At 32.2% G+C, this 27,698-nt stretch overlaps 1 protein-coding gene across 1 annotated transcript in view; it reads right to left on the bottom strand.

Annotated features, from left to right (window-relative positions):
* Window positions 1-27,698, bottom strand: part of LOC133185339 (vacuolar protein sorting-associated protein 16 homolog) — a 765,182-nt gene that overhangs the window by 319,976 nt on the left and 417,508 nt on the right. Inside the window, exon 12 of the mRNA XM_061320487.1 lies at window positions 2,120-2,247. Coding sequence (XP_061176471.1) covers window positions 2,120-2,247 — 128 coding nt within the window. The remainder of the gene's footprint in view (window positions 1-2,119; window positions 2,248-27,698) is intronic.

The following is a 27,698-nucleotide window of genomic DNA, read 5'->3' as shown; positions in this document are numbered from 1 at the left end:
TTCAAGGTCTGAGGTCAAAGAATCTAATGCAGTTGGTTCCATGTCTCTACGACTTATCGTTTTGAAAATTTTTCATTATTTGTAAACTTCAAAAACTTTCAGGGGCAATAACTCAATGAAGGGGTCGACAAATCATTTCGCAATGAATAGATTGAAAAGTCCTCTCAAGTAGTCAAAGACATTGGTGAAGGTTCTGTATCTCTACGATTTACGGTTTCGAAGGAGTAGCGATAACAAGCTATTCTTGCGAAAGGGGCAATAACTTCGTAAGAGGTCATAGGTCAAACACGTTGGGTCGTTTTTCGGAATAACTTTTAATATCCAGTATCATGAACTATAAAGTTTTTTGATAAGTCTTGCGGTTTCAAAAGTCCGGGAAGAAAAAGAATAATAATAATAATAATAATAATAAACATAAGCATTTCAAGAGGTCTTTCCACAGAAAGGTGGAAAGACCTAATAAACAGATGCATTTCAAGAGGTCTTTCCACAGAAAGGTGGAAAGACCTAATAAACAGAAGCATTTCAAGAGGTCTTTCCACAGCAAGGTGGAAAGACCTAATAATAAACATAAGCATTTCAAGAGATCTTTCCACAGAAAGGTGGAAAGACCTAATAAACATAAGCATTTCAAGAGGTCTTTCCACAGAAAGGTGGAAAGACCTAATTATCATAACAAACGATGTTTTAACATAACTTTGCCATCTAGGCCTATTTCCAAAAACAGGCAAATTGTGTGTGTGTGTTGGGGGGGGGGGGGGGAGACAAAATTGATTGGGTATGGCTTTTCTAGGAGGTTTTTGCCTAATCAAATACTAAAAAAAAGTTTGCACATTTTGATAAATTCATCAAAAACGCTTTGTACTAAAATAATATTATTTGTTGAGAAAATAAATTTAAAAAGTTCCAATTATGGGCCAAAAATTTATATCCCCCTTTTATCAAAGCCTAATTTACATCATTAATTAAATTCTGTTATTTCAGACTGGTAATGAATTAAGTAAAGGAAATACCTATAAGAGGCTCATAGATCACATGGTCACCTGAGCATTTTTTGCTCGATTTGACGAATACATGTACTGTGTAAATTATAGAATTATTTTGACTTTTTCATTGGTAAGCCCAATATGAAGGAGTGTGCATTTAGAGGCAAACACCTTAGTGAGGGTATTACTGTCTCATGACAGCATCTAGTTTTTATTTAAATAACAAAGGTAGAACTTGAAACTATGGCAACAGCAATGAGGTCCAAGGGCCTTGAATTGCTCTTCTGATAAATCACTTTTATTTGAAGCTTCTAAGTATCCTGTATATTTAGATAAAGCCTTGAAATTCCTAAAGTTGGTCATCATGACCTACATTTTGGTTAAAATACTCTGAGAACCCAAGATGCATCAACTGACAAAGTTTGATGATTCAAAGCCCCTTATTATCTTAAATATTCAGATATAGCCATGAGATTCCAAAAGTAGACCCTCAAAATGCCTCAACTGACAAAGTTTGATGATTCTAAGTCACTTATTATTTCAAATATTTAGATATTGCCTTGAAATTCCAAAAATAAGTCACTGTGACCTACTTTTTAGTTGACAGAGTCTGAAACTCAAAATACATCAACTGACAACGTTTGATGATTTAAGGCCAATTAGTATCTGAATATATTTAAATATAGCAGTAAAATTTCAAAAGTAGGTCATGATGACTTACTTTTCAGTTGACACACTCCAAGGACCCAAGATGCATCAACTGACAAAGTTTGATGATTCTAAGCCAATAAGTCAATGAAAAAATATTCAAATGTCATCGTAAAATTCCAAAAGTAGGTCACGGTGCCTTATTTTCAGTTGATGTACTTCAAGGACCCAAGATGCATCAACTTCCTGTTAACAAACATAAATCCACTACACCAAAGGATACTTTGTGGCAAGTTTTGTTGAAATTGGCCCAGTGGTTCTTGAGAAGAAGTTGAAAATGTGAAAAGTTTAAACACGACTGATGACAGACAATAGATGACATATGACAGATGGATGCCGAACACTCTTTGATCAGAAAAGCTCACTTGAGCCTTTGGCTCAGGTGAGCTAAAAATGGTCTAAAAATAACTAATGTTAAAGGATACTGTGAATAAGTAAGAGGAATGGCAATAACATGGTTTCTAACTTGATTCAAGACTCGCAGCATTTGACACATGTTGACATAGGCCTCTGGACTGTAGTCTGTCAAAAAACACTTTCCAAAGGCAGCAGCCTGCAAGAATAAAGCAGACAAAAATAATGTAATTTTTAAGACTTTATATAACTGCAGAACTGTAGCTCTCCGGTTGAGAAAATTAGACCAGACAAACCAGGGACCTACACATCCAAGCATTGTAAAAACCTTCGATTTTCACCGTCACTTTTTTGTTGCTCACTTTAGGTATTACAGTGAAACTTGTCTAATCCGGATGTTGTATATTCCGAAATCTTGCCTAATACGATGTAAATTTAAAGTCCCTTTCAGTAATTTCAGTTGTTTAAAAGTTGTCTAATCCGGAATGTTGTCTAATCCGGCCAATTTTTTTGGAACCAGTGGTGGCCAGATTAGACAAGTTTTACTGTATTATGTTCCCCAAACAAAGTTTGGGAACATATTGATTTTACTCTGTTTCTTATTAATATGTTTCCCAAACAATGTTTGGGAACATATTGTTTTTACTCTGTTTCTTATTAAGGTCTTCTATCTTCACAGAAGACCTTAATGTGATTTTACTGCATTTCATTATTATTATTAAGGTTTTCCATCTTACAGGAGACCTTATAGTGATTCCACTGCTTCTTTTTTTTTTATTTTTCTAAAATTCTAATTTTGTGCACACAATTTCTTGAAGAATAATGGATGGTTTTTAATGACATTTGCACAAAAAATGTGTCGTAAGCTGAAGTTATTTTATCCAGAAGGAAATTTGAAAATTCATTTCTGGTAACAAGTTACAGACAATTTTCTGTATTCAAAATGATATTTTGTCTGTGGATAATCTGAAGAACAGCAAGAAATATCAATATGAAACTTTCAGGGATTATAGATCGTGATAGACACTAGCCTTGTTGCTCCTTTTTGGTCGTCTTTGGCTCACAGAAGTGAATTTCAAAAATTGATTTTTTTAAAAAAACTTTTTATTTTTCTATGATATGAATAGAGTTAACAGAGAGTCTTATTAGAATGCAAAATATATAACTTGTTTTTAAAACTTCTCAAACCATTTTCTAGACATTCATTATTTTTCACTCTGAAGCAGTGGTTCCAATGGCGTAATGGTTAACATGTTGGCTTTTCAGCGGGCCATCCAGGTTCAATCCCCAGATTGTCCGATATTTTTATCATTTGTTTCAGCTTAAATTTATGTTTTCATCTTTGATACGATGTCTGCTTTTTTTTATGATGGAAGTTTGCATTATTTTCATAGCTTTTATTGGATATTGCATTACTTTTTACGATTGCCAAAAACATCAGGTAAACATTTACACTTTATCTGTTAAACACTACAAACTAAAATTGTTTTTCTTACATATTTTATGTATGTAAGGAATAAGAAATTAGAGGAATTGCACAATGGTAATACACATTATGTAATAAGTAATAGCTTTTTCGAGAAGCTTGCCTGATTTATAGCAATCAATATTCATAGTAAGTATTACATGGCAAATGTTTCTTTCAAATGCTGGGCTTGATTCCTATTAAAAGAATAGAAAACCACAAAAATAAGAAAACCATTCTTTTCTTAGAAAGTTTGTGTAATGTTGATAGAAATATTTTTTTGATAGATGCAAGTTATGGCTGTCAAAGGGTGAAACATGTTTTGTTGCAAAAAAGTTCCATTCTTTTCATGAATGTGTAACTAATCAGAACAGTCCACTTTTGTGGTACACAGGAAAATGAAACATGTAGGAAAACTAAGTGAATTCACTGATTTAGTGTTACTTATACCCATATAAGATAAGTTAAATGTACAATATGATAAATAAACATTTTAAAGCTTGTAAATCCGGCTATAAGAACATATTTTTTTTCAATTTCATCGAAGCTAACACACCCATTTAATAGAACATATATTCCAAAGAAAAGGCGCAAAGATTTACTTGTGACGTTTGGCACGAAGTAATCTCCCACCTTTCATAGTAGACAAATTGACTGATGCAGCAGTATAAAAGTGCAGACAAAGATTACATGGACATGTCTGTAGTTGGAAAACTCAAGTAACAAATTCTGAAGTGAATCTGCTGCTAAAATGCCTGCTGTGACAGGGGGCGTCGGTTTTTAAGGTCTCATCCGAAGGACCCGCAACTTTCACTTCAAAGTGCCAAGCACATGGTGAAGGAACAGTTGCTACCTATTTTTTTATCAACTTAGGTCGAGATTCAAACTCATGACCTCCCGATCATGGAGCGAGCACTCTACTGACTGAGGTACTGTGAACGGTTTTGAAGATATGATGTTTTATTTTGGTGTATGGTCTGAAAGAAAATAGATTATCTTGTCTAAACAGAAACAAACAGATGGCAATTAGCCATAACTGGAAACTGTTATAGATTTGATGCAAGGTCATTTGGACAAGTTCAAGGTCACTGAGAGAGAAACTGTAAATTTGTCTACTGCCATTCTGCTGGTGAAACATTGGAATGTTAAACTTCATTCGAGATCGCTTTTCATCTAAGAAAGTGTAATGACCTTCACCCAAGATAGGTACTTTCTGTCCACAGCTCCTACGGAAGACCTACTCGTTGCTTTGCAACAAGCTTTGCTCTAGTTATTATTATGTTCCCCAAACGAAGTTTGGGAACATATTGTTAAGGTCTTCCGTCTTCACGGAAGACCTTATATTCCACTGTTTCCTATTATTAAGGTCTTCTGTCTTCAGCAGAAGACCTTCTTGTTATTCTTAGGTTTCTTTTCCACAGTTTTTATTATTTTTTTCTTACCAAGTTTGTGTATACGAGTTCTTGGAAATGACTCGATTTTAATAAAAATATCAGGAATGATAGAACATCAAAAAATCGAGACATCTTTTTTTTATGTTTTGGTGACGTCACTTCCGGTTCCGAGATTTCTCTATTTTAATGAATTTTAGAGGGTTAGTTTGTCCGCGAGTTTTCTCAGAGAGAAACGTGAGATTTTCAATTATAATAGAACAATATATGTAGATTTGACAAACATATTTCATTTTCTCCAGAACTGCTGCACACTGACGCTTGCTATGGCCCGAAAAAAGGCATATTGAGACTTTCAAAATTTCTAACACTTTTTCTACAATATTTCTACACCTACAAATATTCTGTTTAAAGATGTAGAACAAAAGTAGTGCAGAATTACAAGATTTTTCAAATGATATCATAGAAATGGGGTTGGCCCCTAAAATAAGGGGTCTAGAGGGGCCGAAAGTTTTTTTTATCAATAACATAAAAAGTATTGAGAATTTGTAAAACATCAAAGAAGCAAAGTTGTTTGAAATGACAAGTAGCAGCTAGTGAAAACGTCAAAAGAAGTCAAATGTCGTCACTTTTGGCCAAAGAGGACGTAGTCAAAATTGCTTATTTTTACAGATATTGGCATGGAATAGAATAATGAATCTCACAGAAGACATCCAACCATATTTCCTATCAAGCACTGTCATTTTCAACCACTTCCGGTTAAACCGGAAGTAGCCAGAAATGACACTTTTTTTTTTTTTTACAAGATATTTACATAAAATTAAACTATTAATATCACCCAAGACCTCATTTTTTTCCCCATAAGCATCACTTCTGGTTGACCTGGAAGTAGTCATGAATTGCTTAAAATCATGCACATGTGTAGATTTCAATTATTAAAATATACGAAAGACAGATCGACATCATTTTTGGTCGTATCCTTCTTCATAATAAATGGTTTACCTTTGTGTACTGATCTTACAGGCAGTGATACTGAAAATCGGATGGAAGACCTACTCGTTGCTTTGCAACGAGCTTTGCTCTAGTTATTATTAATTTTTTTTACCAGATTTTGTGCAGGCGTTTTCTCGAAAACTGTTGAGTGGTTTTCAGTGAAACTTGCAGGAAAAATGAGTCATTAGATGAACATTGTTCATCACAAGAAAAATTTGGAAAATTCTCTTACGGTTCCAAGTTATGGACTATTTCCTGATTTTTAAATGGAATTTTGTCAGCGAATGATCTAAAGAACGGCTAAGGATATGAACTGGAGACTTATTGGAGAAGATAGATCATGACCTTTAGATTTGCAGAATCATCTTTTTGTCCATCGTCACTACTTCCGGTTGCTACAGAAGCGAATTTAAAAAAGTGAATTTTTCAACTTTTTTGTTTTTCGATTTTCTTTGTATGATTTTTAGTAAATTTAAGACAGACTCTTTTATAAATACTTAATATATAATTTGTTTTAAAATTGATAAATCCAAACTCTAGCTATTCGCATTTCTAAATTTGAAGTGGTGGTCCAAAATGGCGGTTGTCTTTGTAAGTTCCGACAAGCCGATCGGAGTTTATGGAGACAGCCGAGCGTCTGGTTGAAAGAAACTAACATAAGGATGAATGAAATGTGAAGGAATTGTTAGATTTTCATGTTGCAATCATGTTGCAATTCTGTTTAGAACTAGAGTTTTAATCCAAGGTTTCCTCAAACATCTACTATAATTGTCTTTTATAATTGTTTTTGTCTGTATCTCAAAGTAGTAAAAGACATGACAAGTGAAAATACGATAACTAAAATATTTTGTTTGCACGACAGAAAAACTGATCCTAAACCCATGGTTATAAGTAATAGCTTTTCAAGAAACTTGCCTGACTAAAGCAATTAATATTTATAGTAAGTATTATGTGGCAAATGTTTTTTTTCCCCATGAAAGCTTGTGTCATATTACTAAATGCATAGTTGCCAACTCACCCGATTTTTCGACCCTTAACCCGATTATTTTTTATGACACTGTTTTTCACCCGATTTTTGCCGAACAACCCAAAAATCTCCTGATATCCGGATTTGGTTCGTATATTAGGTTGCACTTTTATCTTCCAGTTACAACCCAAGCTTGGATCTACATAAACAATGCTGATGGCTATGTTCAGTAGGCCGTGTAGTGTACCAATAAATTATCAGTGCAGGTGTAAACAATTACCTGGGAGTTGTTTTGACAAATCAAAGTTTGAAGTCAATTTAAAACGGCTTCCAACAGAACTAGATCGTTATTAAGTTATCAGGGTCAGCAGGAACAAATTGAACCAAGAATAAAGAGAAACGGCATTCATGTACATATCAAGGAATCTTGGAAAACAACTTTCACCAGATAAAATAAAGTGATCAAAGATAGTGTAGGCCTAACTGTAAATTTAATACATATTGCACTTGTTAATTAAATTAATTTTGGAGAGGAAAAATAACTTCAAAACCAAGATTGGAATACTTTCAAATTTATCACAAACATGTGCTTCAGATCAGCAATGCAGATTCTGAAAAGCCTTTCTTTTTTAAAAAAAAAATGCACACATAATTCAGGTCAATACTGAATAATGAAATCGTCAATGCTTTTTTTAACATGTAAATTTAATCAATATATATTAATTTTTTGTCATTGTAAGTTTAAGCCTCATTTTAATAAAAGAATTTTCAATACACAAATACCTATATATATATATATATATATATATATATATATATATATATATATATATATATATATATATATATATATATACATGTTTGAATTGTTTTTTTGTATTGTAAAACGTCTGAAGAAGTACAGCATAGTGCCATAAATGAGTCAACTTTTTTAATGGCGCACAATTATAAACGCCACTTCAATATTTTGAAGTTGCGTTGTAGAAATATAAACGATATCGTATCGATTTTTTCATGATCAAAGGGAAGTAACACTTACTGAGTTTTAATTTCCGGATTTTCGTTAGCGAATTTGATTTTGTTATTACACTACTTCCTTGTTTACGAAATGCCAAAACACGGCAATGAAATGTCAGACGACACTAAAAAAGTGATCGTACAATTAATAGAAAGTGGACACAGGGCATCAGAAATTTCAAAATGTTTAAACACGTCTACAATTTCGAAATTTTTAAAGCGGTGGAGGGAACGTGGAGACATAGAAAATAAGCCACGGAAGGGAAGACCCTGATTAGTTAATGTCAGAGGAGAATGGACACTTTCTCGCCTTGTTAAAAATTCTCGTAGGACAACTTTAAAGGATATAATGGCAGAATTCAACAACAGTACACCGGTTAAAGTTTCTCGTTGCACACTACAAAGGACCCTTCACTCCATGGGCTATACAAGACGATCTTCTCGGAAGTCTATAGGAATTCGGAACGTAAACAAAAAGAAACGCATAGCTTGGTGCAGAGGGAAGTTACACTGGAATGTCAATAATCAGTGGAAGAAGGTGATGTTTACCAATGAAATGATGGTTATTATTAAACCTGATGGAAAGTTTAAAGTATGGAGGAAGTCATCTGAAAAATGGAGACCTGAATGTTTGGGCCACTTTGCACCAATGTCGTCTGCTACTATTAAAATAATGGTATGGGGATGTATCACTATAGGGGTAGGAAGTTTAGCATTCATAAATGGAAATATGAACTCTCAGAAATATATACAAACACTTGATGACAATATTTGGCAGGTTGTTGTTAAACATTTTGCTAATAGTACATGGTACTTCCAAGATGACAATGCCCCATGTCATCGATCCAATGAATCTGAAAATTGGAAACATCAGAACAGAATTCCACAGATAAGTTGGCCTCCACAGTCTCCCGATTTGAGCCCAATCGAGAATGTTTGGCTATTGATGAAAAACAAAGTCAAAAACAGACTTTACCTGATCCACAATGTAAATGACTTGAAAACTCAGTTACTGAGGGCTTGGAATATGAAATCCCTTTATTTTATATTCAAAAACTATATGCAAGCCTTCCAAGAAGATGCAGAGAGGTACTGATCCAAAAAGGTGACATCACAAAATATTAGAGTGATTACTGTTCATTTAAGAGGCTGGCAAGGAATTCAGGCAAGTTGATTTTATATGATTCAAATGGCAGCCATTAAAAAAGTTGACTCATTTATGGCACTATGCTGTAATGAAAGTGCTCACGTTTTACTAACATTGTTGCCTTATTTTTCATTTTCATATATATATATATATATATATATATATATATATATATATATATATATATATATATATATATATATAATTTAATTATGGTTAATATGTTGTGAATGTCATTACGCGTTATGAACAGATTTTTTCCAAATCTGGTCATGACCAGATTTTTACATGTTGGAGGTTGGCAAGTATTTAAATGAATAGAAAACAACAAAAATAAGAAAACTATTTTTTTTGAAAGATTGTTTAATGAAGTTGATATAAATATTTTTTCTAAAAGATGTCTGGTATTTATTCTGTTCGAATTTTGTGATATTTGATCAATGTAACATTTTATTACATTTCATGTAGGAATACAGCTACAGATACCGGGAATACATAAAGTAAAACTGTTACCTTTTGAGTAAGGAGTCAACTTCTCTGATGACATGATATGGCTGATTCAAATTGGAGGCAAAATTTTTTTTCGTGTCCTTCCTCTTTTTTCAATTAAAAATGGCATTTCTGTTTTGTACTTTTCACCGATGTTTTAAAGGTTTGTTTTTTATGAACTTTATTGAAAAAAACTTGTAATAATTGATGGTTTATTTTTGAAAACTGTAGAACTTGAAAACATAAGAAAATTGGACATTTAGGTATGTTTCCAATGACGTATTGCAGCATATTTTTTTCAGCGAAGAGTCGGTCGGAAGACCACTTGTTGCCTTAGCAACAAGCACGCATCTAGCTATTATTATTTATCTTCTTCCTGGGTACTTTCTTGTCCTTGAGTGATCTCGGAAACTACTCATCCGATTGCGCTAAAACCTTTTTAGGGTTAATAGGCATGTTATGTAGATTTGCAGAACGAAGGTCATTTTGCGCACACATGCATGCACGTGTGTGCGCGTGCAATGAGTAAAATGACCATTACACTTGATATAGCCATAACTTTCATATCTTTTGATGAAATGCTTTGATACTCAGAATATATAGACATGTTATAAGTGTGGACAAGATGACATGGTCAGAATGCACATGCAATTTGCACGTGCGGGCATGTGCAATGCATAAAATGACCAATAAAATTAATATAGCCGAAATTTTTACATTCTTTGATGAAATGCTTTCATACTGAGTATATGTAGATATATTAAAAGTGTAGACAAAGTGACATGCTCGTCATGCACATGCATGCACGTGCACGTGCGTGCATAGTGTAAAGGAATCAATATACTTGATATAGCTGTAATTTTTTAATTTTTTTTATGAAATGCTTTGAAGCTCAGAATATAAAGACATTTAAAAGTGTTGATAGGATGACATGGTCAACATTCACATACATGCACGTGCACGCGCATACAATTAGTGAAATGACCAAATAACTTGATATAACCATAACTTTTACTTTTTTATGATTTTTTTTTTGATACTCAGAATGCTTACCTCACGTGCGCGTGCATGCAATTCGTTAAATTACTTATATACTTAAAGGACTTATCGCATGATCTTTCAAAAATCGTAATTTTATGAAAAATATCTACAACCTTGTTTATTAAAATACTGAATACAATAAATGTTGTTGAAAGCATATTTTAATAGATATTGGGAGTTGAAATTCAAATACGGCAATATGATGTTAAAAACGAAGAACAACAAAGTTATATATGTTAAATTTGTGAATCAAATAAGTAAATACATGTGATAAGATGACAAATCAAATCGTATTCTGATGGCGAGTTTCTTCCTCTTCGCCGCGTCTCCTTCGCTATCATCGCTGCTATTTTTACAATGTTAACAGATTTTTTCTTGCTGACAATTCTAACATATATGGTTGGATATTCAATTTCATATGGATAAAATAAGCGATTTGGTTGTCCACAACGCAGAAAATTCAGGTTGTATCGCGTATATTTTCGTAAGATTAACGTGGAGCTGATCAGCCATTGTCGCCTTTGACGTCACAGGGTCACTTGATCCCTATCTAATTAACTTAGATTTTTAAATCAAGGGTTTTCATTTGAGTCAATTATTGATTAATTACCACGGTTTATCCGCAGTAAAAACACAAAATTCATAAACTGTGGTCATAAGGAATATGTTTTACGCTTTAATTTCAAATAATTTAGAAACATGCAATAAGTCTTTTAATATTACTGTAACTTTTATATATTAAATAGTGTAGACAAAATGACATGGTATGCATGCACATGCATACATGTGCACGCATGTGAGGTAAGTGAAAAGACTAGTATACTTGATAGAATGAATCTTACAGGGAATAAGGCACCAAAAGGGAGTTGGGGAGCATTTAGGGAACATCTGTAATGGTCCCCGTTACAATTAAAACTAGTTATTAAGGTCTTCCAACATCCTTCGGAAGACCTTATTATTTTCCTTCTGTTTTCTATCATTATTAAGTCTTCCGTTCACAACAGAAGACTTAAAGTGTTTGTATTGTTTCTTTTTATTAAGGTCTTCCGTCTTCACGGAAGACATTATAGTGATTCTATTGTTTCTTATTAAGGTCTTCCGTTTCAGTCGGAAGACCTTATAGTGATTGTACTGTTTATTAAGGTCTTCCGTCTTCACGGAAGACCTTATAGTGATTCTACTGTTTCTTCTTCTTCTTCTTCTTATTTTTTTCCCTAAATTTTGTGCACACGATTTCTTGATCTTGGCCAAGATCAGGTGCCCATGTTGGTTGCAGATTCACAAAAAAATTAAGTCAAATGAAATCTATTACAAGTATGTACTATGTAACACTAGATCCTTTTGGCAGATTGTCTGAAATTTCTGTCCATTTCTGTCAAGCGGTTAAAAAGATTTCACTCTTACTATAGCAGAGACCCAAGTGGGCTACGGACTAACAATTTCTTGATCTTGGCCAAGATCAGGTGCCCATGTTGGTTGCAGATTCACAAAAAAATTAAGTCAAATGAAATCTATTACAAGTATGTACTATGTAACACTAGATCCTTTTGGCAGATTGTCTGAAATTTCTGTCCATTTCTGTCAAGCGGTTAAAAAGATTTCACTCTTACTATAGCAGAGACCCAAGTGGGCTACGGACTATACATATTTAGGCATAACATTTATATTTACCATATTCAACTTAACAAAAAAGTATAATTCAAATACAAACTCTTCACAAAATATTGTCTGAGCAAAAAAAATCACATAATTCATTTCCATTTAAATGTTACCGTATATAAAGGACATGGGTAAATTTGTTAATCTTTGAGAGTTTTTATACTTTTAATATTTGGACATTTGAAATAAAAATACATTAAAGTACTTTCAATTTTTCTAAAGATACTGTATATGGGGATGAAAATTTCAAACTTATTTGGTAATACTCAGAGAAAAACTGTCAGATATTTTTTGATTGACTGTTTTGAGACCTTGGGCTACAGACTATACATATAGTATTTTCATTTAATGAGAGACCATATAGAAAAAAAAGTTGTTTTTTTCAGTAAATATTTGTTGAAATTATCATCTTGGAGTTCACGTGTTTAATAAATCCTTTCATTTGGATATTAAATCAATTTATACAAATTCCTGTGAAATTTAAAAAAATAAAACAAAAACTTTATATAAAATCACAATAAAAGTAAAATATAAATAGTCAGAACAAAATAATACATGTCAGAATTACATGTATTGGTGTTTTGATAATAAAATATTGTTTAAAACCATCTAAAGACCAAGAATGAGCTTTAATTTAGCATTTAAGAAGGATGAATTTCATGTAAGCATGGGGGCTACGGACTATACCGTTAAACATCTCAATTGTGGACTATCAACATAAAGAAAATATAATTGTTTAATTAAATTCTGGGAATTTTTTTTATTAATTGGTTTTCTATAACAGATCACGCCACTTAGTTTGAGTATTTATAATACCATACTTAAAAATCAATTATCTAATGTACTATGTACTTTCAATGCCAAATGAAATTTTCCAGTCCAACTAATTAGAGCATAATTGGTATTCAAACAGCAACAGGAGCTGAAATGAAATCAAGGGGGGAGGGGGGGGGGGGTTACGGACTTTATTGCTTCATATATTTTTTCTTCGATTTAATGTAATGCATATAACTCAAGATCGTCATTCAGAAGGTGTATCAGTATATAATTTATCATAATCATATGGTGTAATTCAAAAAAGAAAAATAATAAATAAATAAATTGCAAAACATGATTTTCCATTTGTAGTAAAATACATAATAGTACAATATTTACCCATAAAGAATCAATGTTTTATTTTTAATTAACAATTCAGTGACAAGTAGATTGGGTGGAGCAATTATAAGAGTGAAGGCCTCACTTTCCCTTACAGAAATTTCTGTTTAGTGACTTATAAGTGTTTTATTCTTTTACTTATAAGTTGTTTATACTGGACTTATACTTCACTGATACATTTAACTTATAAGTGACTGATTAGTGACTCATTAGGATTTTATATGCAAATGAAGTGCTTGACTTATAAGTGACTTATAAGCCAAGTATTAGCCACTTTTGCTTTATGCAAGTATAGTCACTTATAAGTGACTTATAAGTCAAGTATTAGCCCTTTATACTTTATCAAGTATGAGTCACTTATAAGTCACTTATAAGTGAAGTAGAGCACTGCCTCTAAGATCTTAATTTAGAGCAGAGCTTCAAATCATGCAGGGGTTGCAAGATGTTCAAAGTTTTTTTTTACATATATACATATGCATCTTCACCTAAGATGAAATAATTAAGTTAATATTTTATGGGAAAAAATCCCTCTCATATGACATTCTTTGATGATGCAAACTTTATATATTATTTCAGTTCACAAACAAAAATGTTGGACAAAAAGAAATCAATTAAGATTTAATGACCTTGAGGTTTCTTCAAATTTATGAAATATGAAAGCAACTGAGTCAAGTGATTCAAAATTTCAGGCAAAGGAAGTTAAAATAAAAAGATGATGTGAATAGAACCTACTTGTTGAATCTGATGTAAAGGCATACTCAAAATAAATTTGAAATCTCCAACAACATCCTTTCACAAAGACTAACTTAGTTTCAAATTCTTGTTGTTTAAATTATCTCTTCAGAGACTAAGTTTCTGATTGGTTAGCTTGAATACCCACAATGCAACTCAAGAGACACCTAGTAGAGTGTAAAAATTCTAAGTCCACACTTATTCTGGCTAATACCATACTGATCTTCACTTATAAGTGAAGTATAAGTGAAATATTCACTGATATGTGGCTAATCTTCACTTATAAGTGAAGTATTAACAAAATCTGTTCCTCACTTATACTTACTTTGACTTATAGTACACTTATAAGTAAATTTCAAAACTTATAGGTGACTTATAAGTGGCTTGTAAGTGAAATATAAAACACTTATAAGTTTCTATTGGTTTTTTCTGGAAGGGTTGTACTAAATTGCAAAGTAAGGAGTTGATCCTTATGTTTTGGGATCAAATCCCACAATGGGATGTTAAGACTGGTCGATGAGAACTAATAAACCATTGAATACCCATTCTGCAGTAGATACAAGAAGGAAAAAAATCTCTTGCTAATACAGAAGTACTGTTATATGGTCTGTAAATTTGCTAAATTTATTTGTAGAGTCCGTAGCCCTTTTGTAATTAGGATTTGTGTGGCTAAATATTCTTTTAAAAATATTCCAATGCTAATCATTGTTAATGGATTGATAGTATGTATCACGAGAAGGAAAACTTTATCATGTATATTTAGAAAATATGTTGTGACCACAAACATAACAATAGGACAGACTACAGAAGCAAGCCTTTAGTTGAAAAATGTTAATTTTCAGATATTTTATTTTTAATTACAGTGGTATTTGTAATTAAAACATTGCATTTGTTTGAATAAACATACTTTTGTATTGTAGTTATTGTATTAATAATGTATTTGACTTTTTCTGGAAGTTATTATATTGGGGCTACGGACTATACAGGGCTATGGACACCAATCATTCTTCTATAATTTCTTTTGGTGTTAGCGCAAAAGCTATTCATTACTGTTTTTTACTTTACTGATAACTGTGAAGATATTAAACAAGAGCATGATTAATTCTACATTCTTTTGTTGAATACAAACTATAATGAAATATGGGGCTATGGACTATACAAAATATTAGATCAGTATGGAAAATAAAATACAAAATGCGCACACATTTTACAATGTAACCACTATATTTTTCTCATAGTACCTTTTTTCTTAAGTGAAATAAAAAAATTCAAACAAATTATATTTGCTCTTTTTTAATAAAAATTATGCATTTGGGTGAATTAAAAAAAAATGACCACCAAACTGAATTTTTTTGGCAAAATTCAACTACTTATAACATATTTTTCACTTATATCATCATATTGCAAATGCATTCTAGTTTAAAATCCTGAAGTGGCAATAGAATAGACAATTGGATTAAAAAGTTTCAGAATTCTTATTAGTAAAATTTCTTTTGAAAAAAGAAAATATCATTACACCTTAAAAGACTTTCTAAAATACATAATCACAAGAAATTATAGTTTTTTATGCTTCAAAATGGTAAAAGGGGTATAAATGATTAAATCTAGACCTTGAATGAGTATCTTCTCTTGTACATGTGACAAAAAAATTGGCTTTTTGGTTGTTATTTTACATTATTTTTTCAATTCTGGTTTGAAAAGTTTTAATATGAAAAAAATATGAAGCAATAAAATTCCCCAGAATTCACCTTTTTGTCCGTTCAAGTCAATTCTTTAAATCTAAGCCAAAAAAGAATTGTTATATACGATTTCTCTCACAAAAAATACTAGATTTTGAAGTGATCCTATGTTACATTATTGTGTTGCACTCCTGACATCTGATATGTATTTTATTTAACATTGTTTTAAAAATTATAACACACAATAACCCATTCTTACTTTGTAAACCAATTTGTCGTCTTGATATTTTTCATCGTTTACAGCAGGTTTTTCATATTTTGGAAGACCTTAAAACATGATTATTTGCAAAGTGTAATATAAATAAATTGTATTTAAAATATATGTGAAATGATGAAAACTATTCCCTGAATTGACTGTAAAATTTCTGTAATTTGTTGATAGACATAGTGTTTTGAACATCAAATAGTATCAAGCATTTTTTTCAACCTATTTTATAGTAAAGATAGTTAAAAAGCATTGTTAATTATGAAGCAGTTTTGTTGTACTCCTGACTGCAGTAAAGTTTAAAATTAAAACCATAGAACACAAAAATTCATAAAGTGTTGGCAACATCAAGTGGTAATGAAATTGTGCAATACTTATAGTCCAATACTTCATAATTAAAACAGATGAAAGTATTTAAAATTCGCATTTTATCTGGAATTATACCCTATTTTATGCCAAAAAACTAGCTTAAATGTATATTAAGAAGGTAAAATATATTTTAAAGCATATTTTCCTTTAGAAGACAAACACAGAAACCCACCAGAAAAATTCTACTCATCATTTTTTCTTTATTTTGATTCTTATTGGATGATTTATAATTCTAACATATTTGTTGCACTCCTGACCAAAAGCATTGGGGCCTTTAAAGTAGAATTGTGAAGTGAAAATTACATAAGAACTTGTTCCCTTGTTTCAGTGAAGTTGAGGAGGAATTACTTGAATTTTATGACAATGTTTTAGTGTGTTTATTTTTAATGTTCATTAAAAAAATCACAAAAAGATAAAAGCACATCTAAATTGATAAAATTGAAAAAGGGAGGATTTTAATAATAAAATTGTCAATAATTAAGAATTAAATTATACAAAAAGATCATTATTAATTAATGAATACTTCTAAGCATGAATAGAAGTCTTTTCGTCACAAGACTTGAATCTTTAAAAAAATGTGTTGCACTCCTGACCATAGAAATATGGATCTGAAGCACAGACAGATCCTGTAATTGATAAATCTATTTGGTAAAAATGTTCTTTGTGTCTTTATTTTCCAAAATAAAAATCAGAAAATCATATAATGATAATAGTTTTTTCATGCTTGGGAGCAAAACATCAAATGTTGCACTCCTGACATTTTTGGGTATGCACATATACTTGACTCTCATTAATGCTGCTTGTGATTTATATAACATTTTTAAGTTTTACAACGTATATCAGTTATTGTTTTACACTTCCAAAATTCTTTTTTGTCTTAATTTTCTATCAGAATTTTACAATTGATGTTTTTTTGGCAACAATACATTTTTTCTGTTGCACTCCTGACATGGTATAACATTTTTTTAAACATCAGCCATGACCACAACTTGATTAAACTAAAGTTATGACAGTCCACATTTAAAGCTCAATACTTTGAATATTATCAGGAAAGTCTTTATTTTCAACATGAAGCATTATTTTTTATTTCATAGATCTCCAAAAAATATTGAAATTTCAAAATGTCACAAAAAGGTGTTGCACTCCTGACAATTTTAGCATCATTTTTGGGCATAACTTTTTTGTTAATTGAGATATCAACGAGATATTTGGCAGGTATATAGACACTATCTAAAGACATACTGAGACATAGAAATCTATTTTCATTGCCTGTATTTTTATTGTGGGTTGATAAATATGCGTTTGGTCAATTTTTTTGAATTCACCCATTTATTCAAACATTGATAAATCTTAAATTATATAACAAAGGTATATCTGCACACATTTATTCACAATTTCCACAATTTTTATTCTTTTTCTTTTCTGTAAAAAATAAACTTAACCAGAATGATTTCTCTATAATACAGTACATTTATTTTGGAATGTTACATTCAAAATAATTTTAATTAACCATTATTTAAAATGTAAAAAATCAAGTGCAACAGCATAACGCTTCACAAATTATGAATTTTATTCTGTTGTTTTTTCAAAAATGCAGATACTATATATATGATATTATATACCAATGGAAAGCTCTCATTCTGATCTTTGCAATGCAACAAAAGACATTTAGATTAAATGTAACTATAAAGAGTTATATCTGTATAACATCATTTAGTTGGAAATGGGCACCTGATCTTGGCCAAGCCGTATTGCATCTCTTTTGTAGTTTCGAAATATGTTGGTCCCACTGGAAACAAAAACGTCAACTTCCGGTTATAAGAGAAAAACTGCATAATTTGAGTATTTTCTTTCCCATTTATATACTTTGTAGATAAAGTATTTGAAATGAATTTTAAATATGTTATTTAGACTGCAAATATCTAGAGTAACGTCAAATATCTTTGTAAAATTCACTTCCAGTCGCATGTTTTTCTGTCCTCAAAATGAGAAGTTGTCTGAGCAAGTTCTTGGAAACGGTGAGAGATTAAGACACTAAACTTATATGAGCTACAGACCTTAAGATGTAGGCAAAACCATTTGGGTTCAGAGCGTCAGCCGTCAATTCGGGTCGTCACAGGAAGTGATCAAAGAAATCGAAAATTTCAACTTTTCCTTTTTTAATTAAAAATTGCATCACTTTATTGCATCTTTTTCGCAGATTCCAAAGATGTTGGTCCCACCGGAAACAAAAACGACAACTTCCGGTCATAAGAGAAAAACTACATAATTTGAGTATTTTTTTAATTAAAAATTGCATCACTTTATTGAATCTTTTTCGCAGATTCCAAAGATGTTGGTCCCACCAGAAACAAAAATGACAACTTCCAGTCATAAGAGAAAAACTACACAATTTGAGTATTTTTCTTTCCCATAAATATTCTTTATAAATGAAGTTTTTGAAATGAATCTTAAATATGTCATTCAGAGTGTAAATGTCTAGAGTAACCTTAAATATATTTGAAAAATTCACTTCCGGTCGCATGTTTTCCTGTCCTTAAAATGAGAAGATTTCTGCGCGAGATCTCAAAAAAGGTAAAAGATTAAAACACCAAACTTTTATGAGAAATAGACCTTGAGGAGTAGGCAAAACCATTTGGGTTAAACACATCAGTTGTCACTTCCACTTGCTACAGGAAGTGATCAAAGAAATCAAAAATTTTAACTTTTCTTTTTTAAATTAAAACTTGCATCACTTTATTGCATCTCTTTCGCTGTTTTGAAATATGTTTGATTCAACCTGAAACAAAAACGTCAACTTCCGGTTTTAGGAGATAAACTAAGTTATTTTTATATTTAACTTTCTTTTAATATTACTTATCGATAAAGTACTTGAAATAATTTTATGTATGTTGTAGATATTGCAAATGTCTAGAGAAAAGTCAGAGATTTTTATAAAATTCACTTCCCTTCGCTTGTTTACCTGTCCTCAAAATTAGAATTTGTTCTCACAATATTGCTTGGCAACAATAAAGGACTGAAGTCTAAAACTTTCAGGACTGATAGTCAGTCATCAGTTTATTTGAATCGTGAGATAATCTTGTATCGCCGTTACTTCCAATCATGACAGGAAGTGATGCAAAAAGTTGAATGGTGAATAGTTAGCACGTTGGATTTTTTCTCTGACGACCAGGGTTAAATCTTCAGTGTGTCTGAATTTCTTTTATCACTTTTCAGCTTGAATTTTCATTTTTTTTTTTTCATAATCGGACAGAAGACCTCTCATTGCTCGCAATGAATTTCTAGTTATTATTATTTTTTTCCGGTTTTTTGTCCAAGCGATTTCTCAGAGATGGCTCTATGGATTTTCTTGAAACTTTCAGGGATTATGATAAATAAAATAAACTAAAAACATTTTGAAGGATTTTGCAAAATTTACTTCCGGTCGTCAGATATGTCCAATTTCCGTTTTTTCAAAAGAGATCATGTCTCAGAAACGGTAAAAGATTAAGCCCTCAAACTTTCAGGGATAATAGATCATGACAAGTATGTTTGTTGAATATGTTTAAATCTGTCATCCGTCACTTCCGGTTGTCACAGGAAGTGATCAAAGAAATCGAAAATTTCAACTTTTCTTATTTTAACTAAATCTTGCATCACATTATTGTATCTGATTTGCAGTTTCGAAATATGTTAGTCCCACTGGAAACAGAAAAGTCAACTTCCGGTTATAAGCAAAAAACTACATAATTTGAGTATTTTACTTTCCCATAAATATCGCTTATAGGTGAAGTATTTGAAATGATTTTTAGATATGTTATTTAGACTGCAAATGTCTAGAGTAACGTCAAATATCTTGGTAAAATTCACTTCCGGTCGCGTGTTTTACTGTCTGCAAAATAAGAACTTGTCAAAGTGAGATCTCAGAAACGGTAAGAGATTAAGACACCAAACTTACAAGAGTAATAGAACTTAATGAGTAGGCAAAACCCTTTGGGTTAATAGCGTCAGCCGTCACTTCCAGTCATTACAGGAAGTGATCAAAGAAATCAAAAATTTAAACTTTTCTCTTTTGAAATAAAACTTGCATCATATAATTGAATCTCTTTCACAGTTTCTATATGTGTTGGTCTCACTGGAAACAAAAAACGACAACTTCCGGTTATAAGAGAGAAACTATGTAATTGGGATTTTTAACTTTCCCAAAAATATCACTTATTGATAAAGTTTTTGAAATGATTTTTACATATGTTATTGAGACTGCAATTGTCAAGTGTGAAGTCAACCATCTTAGGAAAATGCACTTCCGGTCGCATGTTTTTCTGTCCTCAAACTGAGATTTTGTTCACCTAATTGCTCAAAAACAGTACACGACTGAAGTCTAAAACTTTCAGAACTGATAGTCAGTCACCAGTTTATCTACATCATGTTAAAATCGTACGTTGCCGTCACTTCCGGTCGTGACAGGAGGTGATGCAAAAAAGTGTATTTTTTAAAAGTTTTTTTCTTTTTACAGAATGTTTGGCTAATGCAGATGTTAGATAGACCATGACCATGCAAATTATTTTCATCGGAAGTGCCAACCGAAAAATCAGAAGTTGTCTCAAACATGAGTAGTTTTTCATGGAAACTTTTAGGGATGACCTGTTGTGAATAATTCAGGTGTAGAATGAAAATTTTATTCGTTTGGAGCACTTTCTTTCAAGACAAAGTACATAAAGAAAACAGAAAAGTAATTCCGTTTGTTTTTATCTGTATTTACAAATCTTTGGAAGCCTTGAGATAACTTTTGTTAATTATTTAGAGTAATCTTATTGAGAAGATTGTGGGTTTTTTTTTCCAAAGAAGTCAAGAAAACGGAAGAACTGTTATTGCCTAAGCAATAAGTATCTAGTTATTATTATTATTATTATTATTTTTATTTTTCATTTTTATTTTTTTGACTTTTCAAATCGAGATATCTCAAAAACTACTCACTCATTTTCAGCCAAATTTTCAGGAATGATGTATTATCTCATGCCATTTTGAAATATTGAAAAAGTTTGCAAAAATTTACTTCCGGTCAGGAATTATTACGATTTTTCACTTTTTCCACTAAAAATCTAGTCCGTGTATGTTCTCGGAAACTGTTAAAGGTAGGAGTCTGAAACTTTCAGGTATGATAGAATGTAATTTGTAGATGTGTGATGGTAACATTTGTGGTCGCCACTTCCAGTCGTCACAGGAAGTGATTGAAAAAGGATAATTTTTTGAACTTTTTTGTTTTTCATTATTTTTTTATGATATTGATAGGCTAGATAGAGAGTCTTACAAGAATGCTGAATACGTAATTTGTTTAAAAACTGTTTAACCCATACTCTAAATATTTATCATTTTTCAATTTTAAGCAATGGTGTTTGATAGTGTAATGGTTAGCATGTTGAATTTTCACGTGGGCGATCTGAATTCAATCCAAAGAATGTTTTTTGGGCTCAAATAAAAGATTTTATCTTTAAAAGGGGGGGGGGGGTGCTATGTCGTTCGACGTCAGAGCAGCGGTGTTTGACGGCACAATATCAGTGTGTCTTTTTACTCCCTCATAAAGAGCTTGCAGTTGAATTTTGCACTAATTAATGTGCATAGATGCAATTGTGATATGACAAAATGAGGAACAAATGTTGGTACAAATGTATATGTAGCTAGCTATAGATACCTGTGCAATTGTATCACAAATCTGAGATTTGCCGAATTGTATTTTGAAAGTAGACTTTGTTACTTTCTCATGTTGATTGAATAACATATAGCAATTTCAAATGAGAGAAAAATAAACTTCAATGATATTTAGTTCAGAGCAAGATCCGTAAGTAAGAGCTCAAAGCGGTTTAGTGCATAAAGGTATGGTTAATTTATGATATGCAGTGCATATACAGAATAAAACTACTCGAAACATTAAGTGAAAAAAATATGCTTTCACGTAATACATGGGTAAATTATCAATTTCTTATGTGTGAGTGGTGCAGACTCGGGGGGGATGAAATCAGGTAGAATGAAACAAATCAATGTACAAAATCCCTAAAATAAAAAAAGTCTTATTTTATCATGATTTTTTATACATGTATATACATGTATTTTATACAATTGACTGTGACAATATCAAAGCTCTAAAAATTTCACACAAAGGTGTTTTGGACATAGCCTCCCCCCCCCCCCCCTTTAAAATGATGTCTCATATTTTTTTACGTTCGAGTTAAATGCAAAACATAACAAAAGTTGCTTTGTGGGGAATCAGCTTCCCTGATGACAGAGAAGGGACGGAAGACCTTCTTGTTGCCACGGCAACAAGGTTTCTAGTTATTATTCTTATTTTTTAGACAAATTTTGTCCAAGCAATATCTCGAGAACTATTCAATGGTCTTTTGTCAAACTTTCAGCGATAACTCGACATTAAATGGCATTGTTACATTTAAAAAAATTTGGATAAATTCACTTCCGGTTCCAAGTCATGGACATTTTTCTGATTTTGAATTGAAATTTTGTCCGTGGGATATCTAAAGAACAGCTAAAGAAATGAACTGAAGACTTGTTAGAGATGATAGAACATGACTTTTAGATATCCAAATCTACCTTTTTTTTCGTCATCAGTACTTCCGGTCGCTAGGGGAAGTTATCAAAGAAACCGTAAAGTTTCAACTTTCCTTTTTTTAAATCAATACTTACAATACATTATTTCATCTCTTTTATAGTTTTGAAATATGTTGGTCCCACCGGAAACAAAAATGTCAACTTCCGGTTATAAGAGAAAAACTACATAATTTGAGTATTTTCTTTTCCATTAGTATCTTTTGTAGATAAAGCATTTGAAATGAATTTTAAGTATGTTATTCAGACTGCAAGTGTCTAGAGAAACCTCAAATATCTTTGTAAAATTCACTTCCTGTCGCGCGTTTTTCTGTCCTCAAAATGAGAAGTTGTCTGAGCAAGATCTCAGAAATGGTAAGAGATTAAGACACAAAACTTATATGAGCAACAGATCTATGATGTTGGCAAAACCATTTGGGATAAGAGTGTCAGCCGTTACTTCCAGTTGTCACAGCAAGTGATCAAAGAAATCAAAAGATTCGAAAGATGTTGGCAAAACCATTTGGGATAAGAGTGTCAGCCGTTACTTCCAGTCGTCACAGCAAGTGATCAAAGAAATCAAAAGATTCGAAAGATGTTGGTCCCACCGGAAACAAAAACGACAACTTCTGGTTATAAGAGAAAACCTAAATAATTTGAGTATTTTACTTTCCCATAAATATTCTTTATAGATAAAGTATTTGAAATGAATTTTAAATATGTTATTCAGAGTGCAATGTCTAGAGTAACCTTAAATATCTTTCAAAAATTCACTTTCGGTTGCGTGTTTTCCTGTCCTCAAAATGAGAAGTCTGAGCGAGATCTCAAAAACAGGTAAAAGATTAAAACACCAAACTTTTATGAGTAATGGACCTTAAGGGGTTCGTTAAACCATTTGGGTTAAATGTGTCAGTCATCACTTCCGCTTGTCAAGTGATCAGAGAAATCAAAAATTTTAACTTTTCTTTTTTATATTAAAACTTGCATCACTTTATTGCATCTCTTTCGCTGTTTTGAAATACTTTAGATTCAACCGGGAAAAAAAGCCAACTTCCGATTTTAGGAGATAAACTACGTTATTTTGATATTTAACTTTCTCATAAATATTGCTTATCAAAAAAAGTACTTGAAATGAATTTATGTATGTTGTAGATACTGCAAATGTCTAGAGAAAAGTCAGAGATTTTTATAAAATTCACTTTCGGTCGCGTGTTTACCTGTCCTCAAAATTAGAATTTGTTCTGACAATATTGCTTGGCAACAGTAAACGACTGAAGTCTAAAACTTTCAGGACTGATAGTCAGTCATCAGTTTATTTGAATGGTGAGAAAATCTTGTATCGCCATTACTTCTGGTTGTGAAAGGAGGTGATGCAAAAAAGTGAATGGTTAATGGTTAGCGCATTGGATTTTCAGAGTTAAATCTCCAGAGTGTCTGAATTTCTTTTACATTTTCAGCTTGAATTTACGTTTTTATTTTCAAAATCGGACGGAAGACCACTCATTGCTCGCAATGAGTTTCTAGTAAAGGTCTTCAGTCTTCATGAAAGACTTTATTGTGATTCTACTGTTTCTTATTAAGGTCTTCTGTCTTCACGGAAGACCTTATAGTGATTCTACTGTTTCTTATTAAGGTCTTCCATCTCCACGGAAGACCTTATAGTGATTCTATTGTTTCTTATTATTATTCTTTTTTTTTTAGACAAAATTTTGTGCACGCGATTTCTCAAAAACTATTTGATGAATTTCTTTGAAATTTTCAGGGATAAAAGGTCTTTATATGAATTTTATATAAAATTCCGTTTTTTGGTAAATTCGGTTCCAGTGCCAAGTTATGGACAATTTCCTGATTTTAAAATGAAATTTTGTCTGCAAGTGTTCTCAAGAATGGCTAAAGATATGAACTGGAGACTTGTTAGAGATGATAGAACATGATTTCTAGATTGGAGAGGGCAACTTTTCGTTCAGCGTCGGTACTTCCGGTCGCTACCGGAAGTGATCAAAGAAATTGTTAAATTTCAACTTTCTTTTTTTAAATCAATACTTACATCACATTATTGCATCTCTTTTGTAGTTTTGAAATATGTTGGTCCCACCGGAAACAAAAACATCAACTTCTGGTTATAAGAGAAAAACTACATAATTTGAGTATTTTTCTTTCCCATTAATATCTTTTGTAAATAAAGTAATTGGAATGAATTTCAAATATGTTATTCAGACAGCAAATGTCTAGAGTAATGTCAAATATCTTTGTAAAATTCACTTCCGGTCGCGTATTTTTCTGTCCTCAAAATGGGAAGTTCTCTGAACAAGATCTCGGAAACCATAAGAGATTAAGACACCAAACTTATATGAGCAACAGACCTTAAGATGTAGGCAAAAACCATTTGGGTTCAGAGCGTCAGCCGTCACTTCCGTTCGTCACAGGAAGTGATCAAAGAAATCGAAATTTTCAACTTTTCTTTTTTTAATTAAAAATTGCATCACTTTATTGCATCTTTCTTGCAGATTCGAAAGATGTTGGTCCCACTGGAAACAAAAACGACAACTTCTGGTTATAGGATAAAAACAAAATAATTTGAGTATTTTACATTCCCATAAATATTCTTTATAGATAAAGTATTTGAATTGTATTTTAAATATGTTATTCAGATTGTTAATGTCTAGAGTAACCTCATATATCTTTCAAAAATTCACTTCCGGTTGCGTGTTTTTCTGTCCTCAAAATGAGAAATTGTCTGAGCGAGATCTCAAAAACAGGTAAAAGATTAAAACACTAAATATTTATGAGTAACAGACCTTGAGGAGTAGGAAAAACCATTTTTGTTAAACGCTTTAGTCGTAACTCCCTGTCATCAGATTTGAAAGAATTTTGGAGAAATTCGTTTCCGGTTCCAAGATATGGACATTTTTCTGATTTTAAAATGAAATTTTATCCGTGCGAGATCTAAAGAATGGCTAAAGATGAATTGGAGACTTGTTGGAGAGCATAAAACACGACTTTTAGATGTGTGGGTTTGCCTTTTCGTGCGTCGTGAGTACTTCCGGTCGCTACCGGAAGCGAATTAAAAAAGTCAATTTTTTTCAACTTTTACGTTTTTCAATATTTTTCTTTGATTTTAGTAGGGTAATATTCCTTTACAGATGCAAGTTACTGAACATAATAGGTATCAGATTCCTTGAGCGTCATATGATGAGACGTGTATTGTTGCTAAACATTCCAGTCTTTTCATTAATGTGTTACTAATCAGAATAATCCAATTTGGGGGTAAAGAAGAATATAAAATGTGTAAGAAAACTTAGCGCTGCCTTTATGTTACTTGCCCATATACGATATGTTATATGTACAGTGTGATAAATATACATTCTTAGGCTCGAAAATCAGGCTATGGCAACATATTTTTTTTTTAAAATTTCATTGAAGCTATCACGTACACTTATTAAATTGAAGACACATTCCAAAGAAAAGGTGCAAAGATTTACTCGTGACGTTTGGCGCGTTTACACTTGTTTCTTTGCTTTATAACCAGGAGTAGAAAAAATATTTTGAAAGAAATTATGAATTTTCACTCTATAATCAATAGAGCCCCCCCCCTTTCACCAGAACCCCTGACCCAGGGGCCATGAAATTCACAATTTTGGAAGAGGCAATCTTGCTCAACATAACTATGTACTTAGTTAGTATATTTCATACCCAGGAACAGAGAAGAAGATTTTCAAAGATTTAATGCACTTTCACAATATAATCAATAGAGCCCGCCCTAACATCAGAACCCCTGACCCAGGGGCCATGAAATTCACAATTTTGGAAGAGGCAGCCATGCTCATCATAACTATGTACTTAGTCAGTTTATTTCATACCCAGGAGCAGAGAAGAAGATTTTCAAAGATTTAATGCATTTTCACTATATTATCAATAGAGCCCCGTCCTAACACCAGAAACCCTGACCCTGGGGCCATGAAATTCATAATTTCGGTAAAGGCACTCTTGCTCATCATAACTATGTACTTAGTTTATTTCATGCCCAGGAGCAGAGAAGATTTTCAAAGATTTAATGCATTTTCACTATATAATCAATAGAGCCCCCCCCCCCCCCCCCCCCCCAACACCAGAACCCCTGACACTGAGGCCATAAAATTCACAATTTTAGTAGAGGCACTCTTGCTCATCATAATTATGTACTTAGTTAATTTCATACCCAGGAGCAGAGAAGAAGATTTTCAAAGATTTAATGCATTTTCACTATATAATTAATAAAGCCCCGCCCTAACATCAGAACCCCTGACCCAGGGGCCATGAAATTCAAAATTTTGGAAAAGGCAATCTTGCTCAACATAACTATGTACTTAGTTAGTTTAGTTAATACCCAGCAGCAGAGAAGAAGATTTTCAAAGGAATAATGCACTTTCACTATATGATGTATATAGCCCCACCCTAGCACCACAACCCCTGACCCTGGGGCCATGAATTTCAAAATTTTGGTAGAGGCCTCAATCCTTATTACAATCATGCAAACAGTTTGATTGCTTGATGTCCAGGAGTAAAGAAGAAGATTTTTAAAGATTGCATTAATTTTGGTGGTTTTAGCCCCACCCCTCAGGCCCCAGGGGAGCAGGGACCATGAAATTCACAATTTTTGTTCCCCTTCACCCATAGGTGCTGTATGCCAAAATTGGTTGAGCAGTTTCAGAAAAGAAGCTAAAAA

Source organism: Saccostrea echinata, unplaced genomic scaffold, assembly GCF_033153115.1.
Source record: "Saccostrea echinata isolate AGI-Se365-2 ecotype Australia unplaced genomic scaffold, CSIRO_AGI_Sech_v1 ptg000001l, whole genome shotgun sequence".
Classification (NCBI taxonomy): domain Eukaryota; kingdom Metazoa; phylum Mollusca; class Bivalvia; order Ostreida; family Ostreidae; genus Saccostrea; species Saccostrea echinata.
This window is presented reverse-complemented; position numbering and strand designations above follow the sequence as displayed.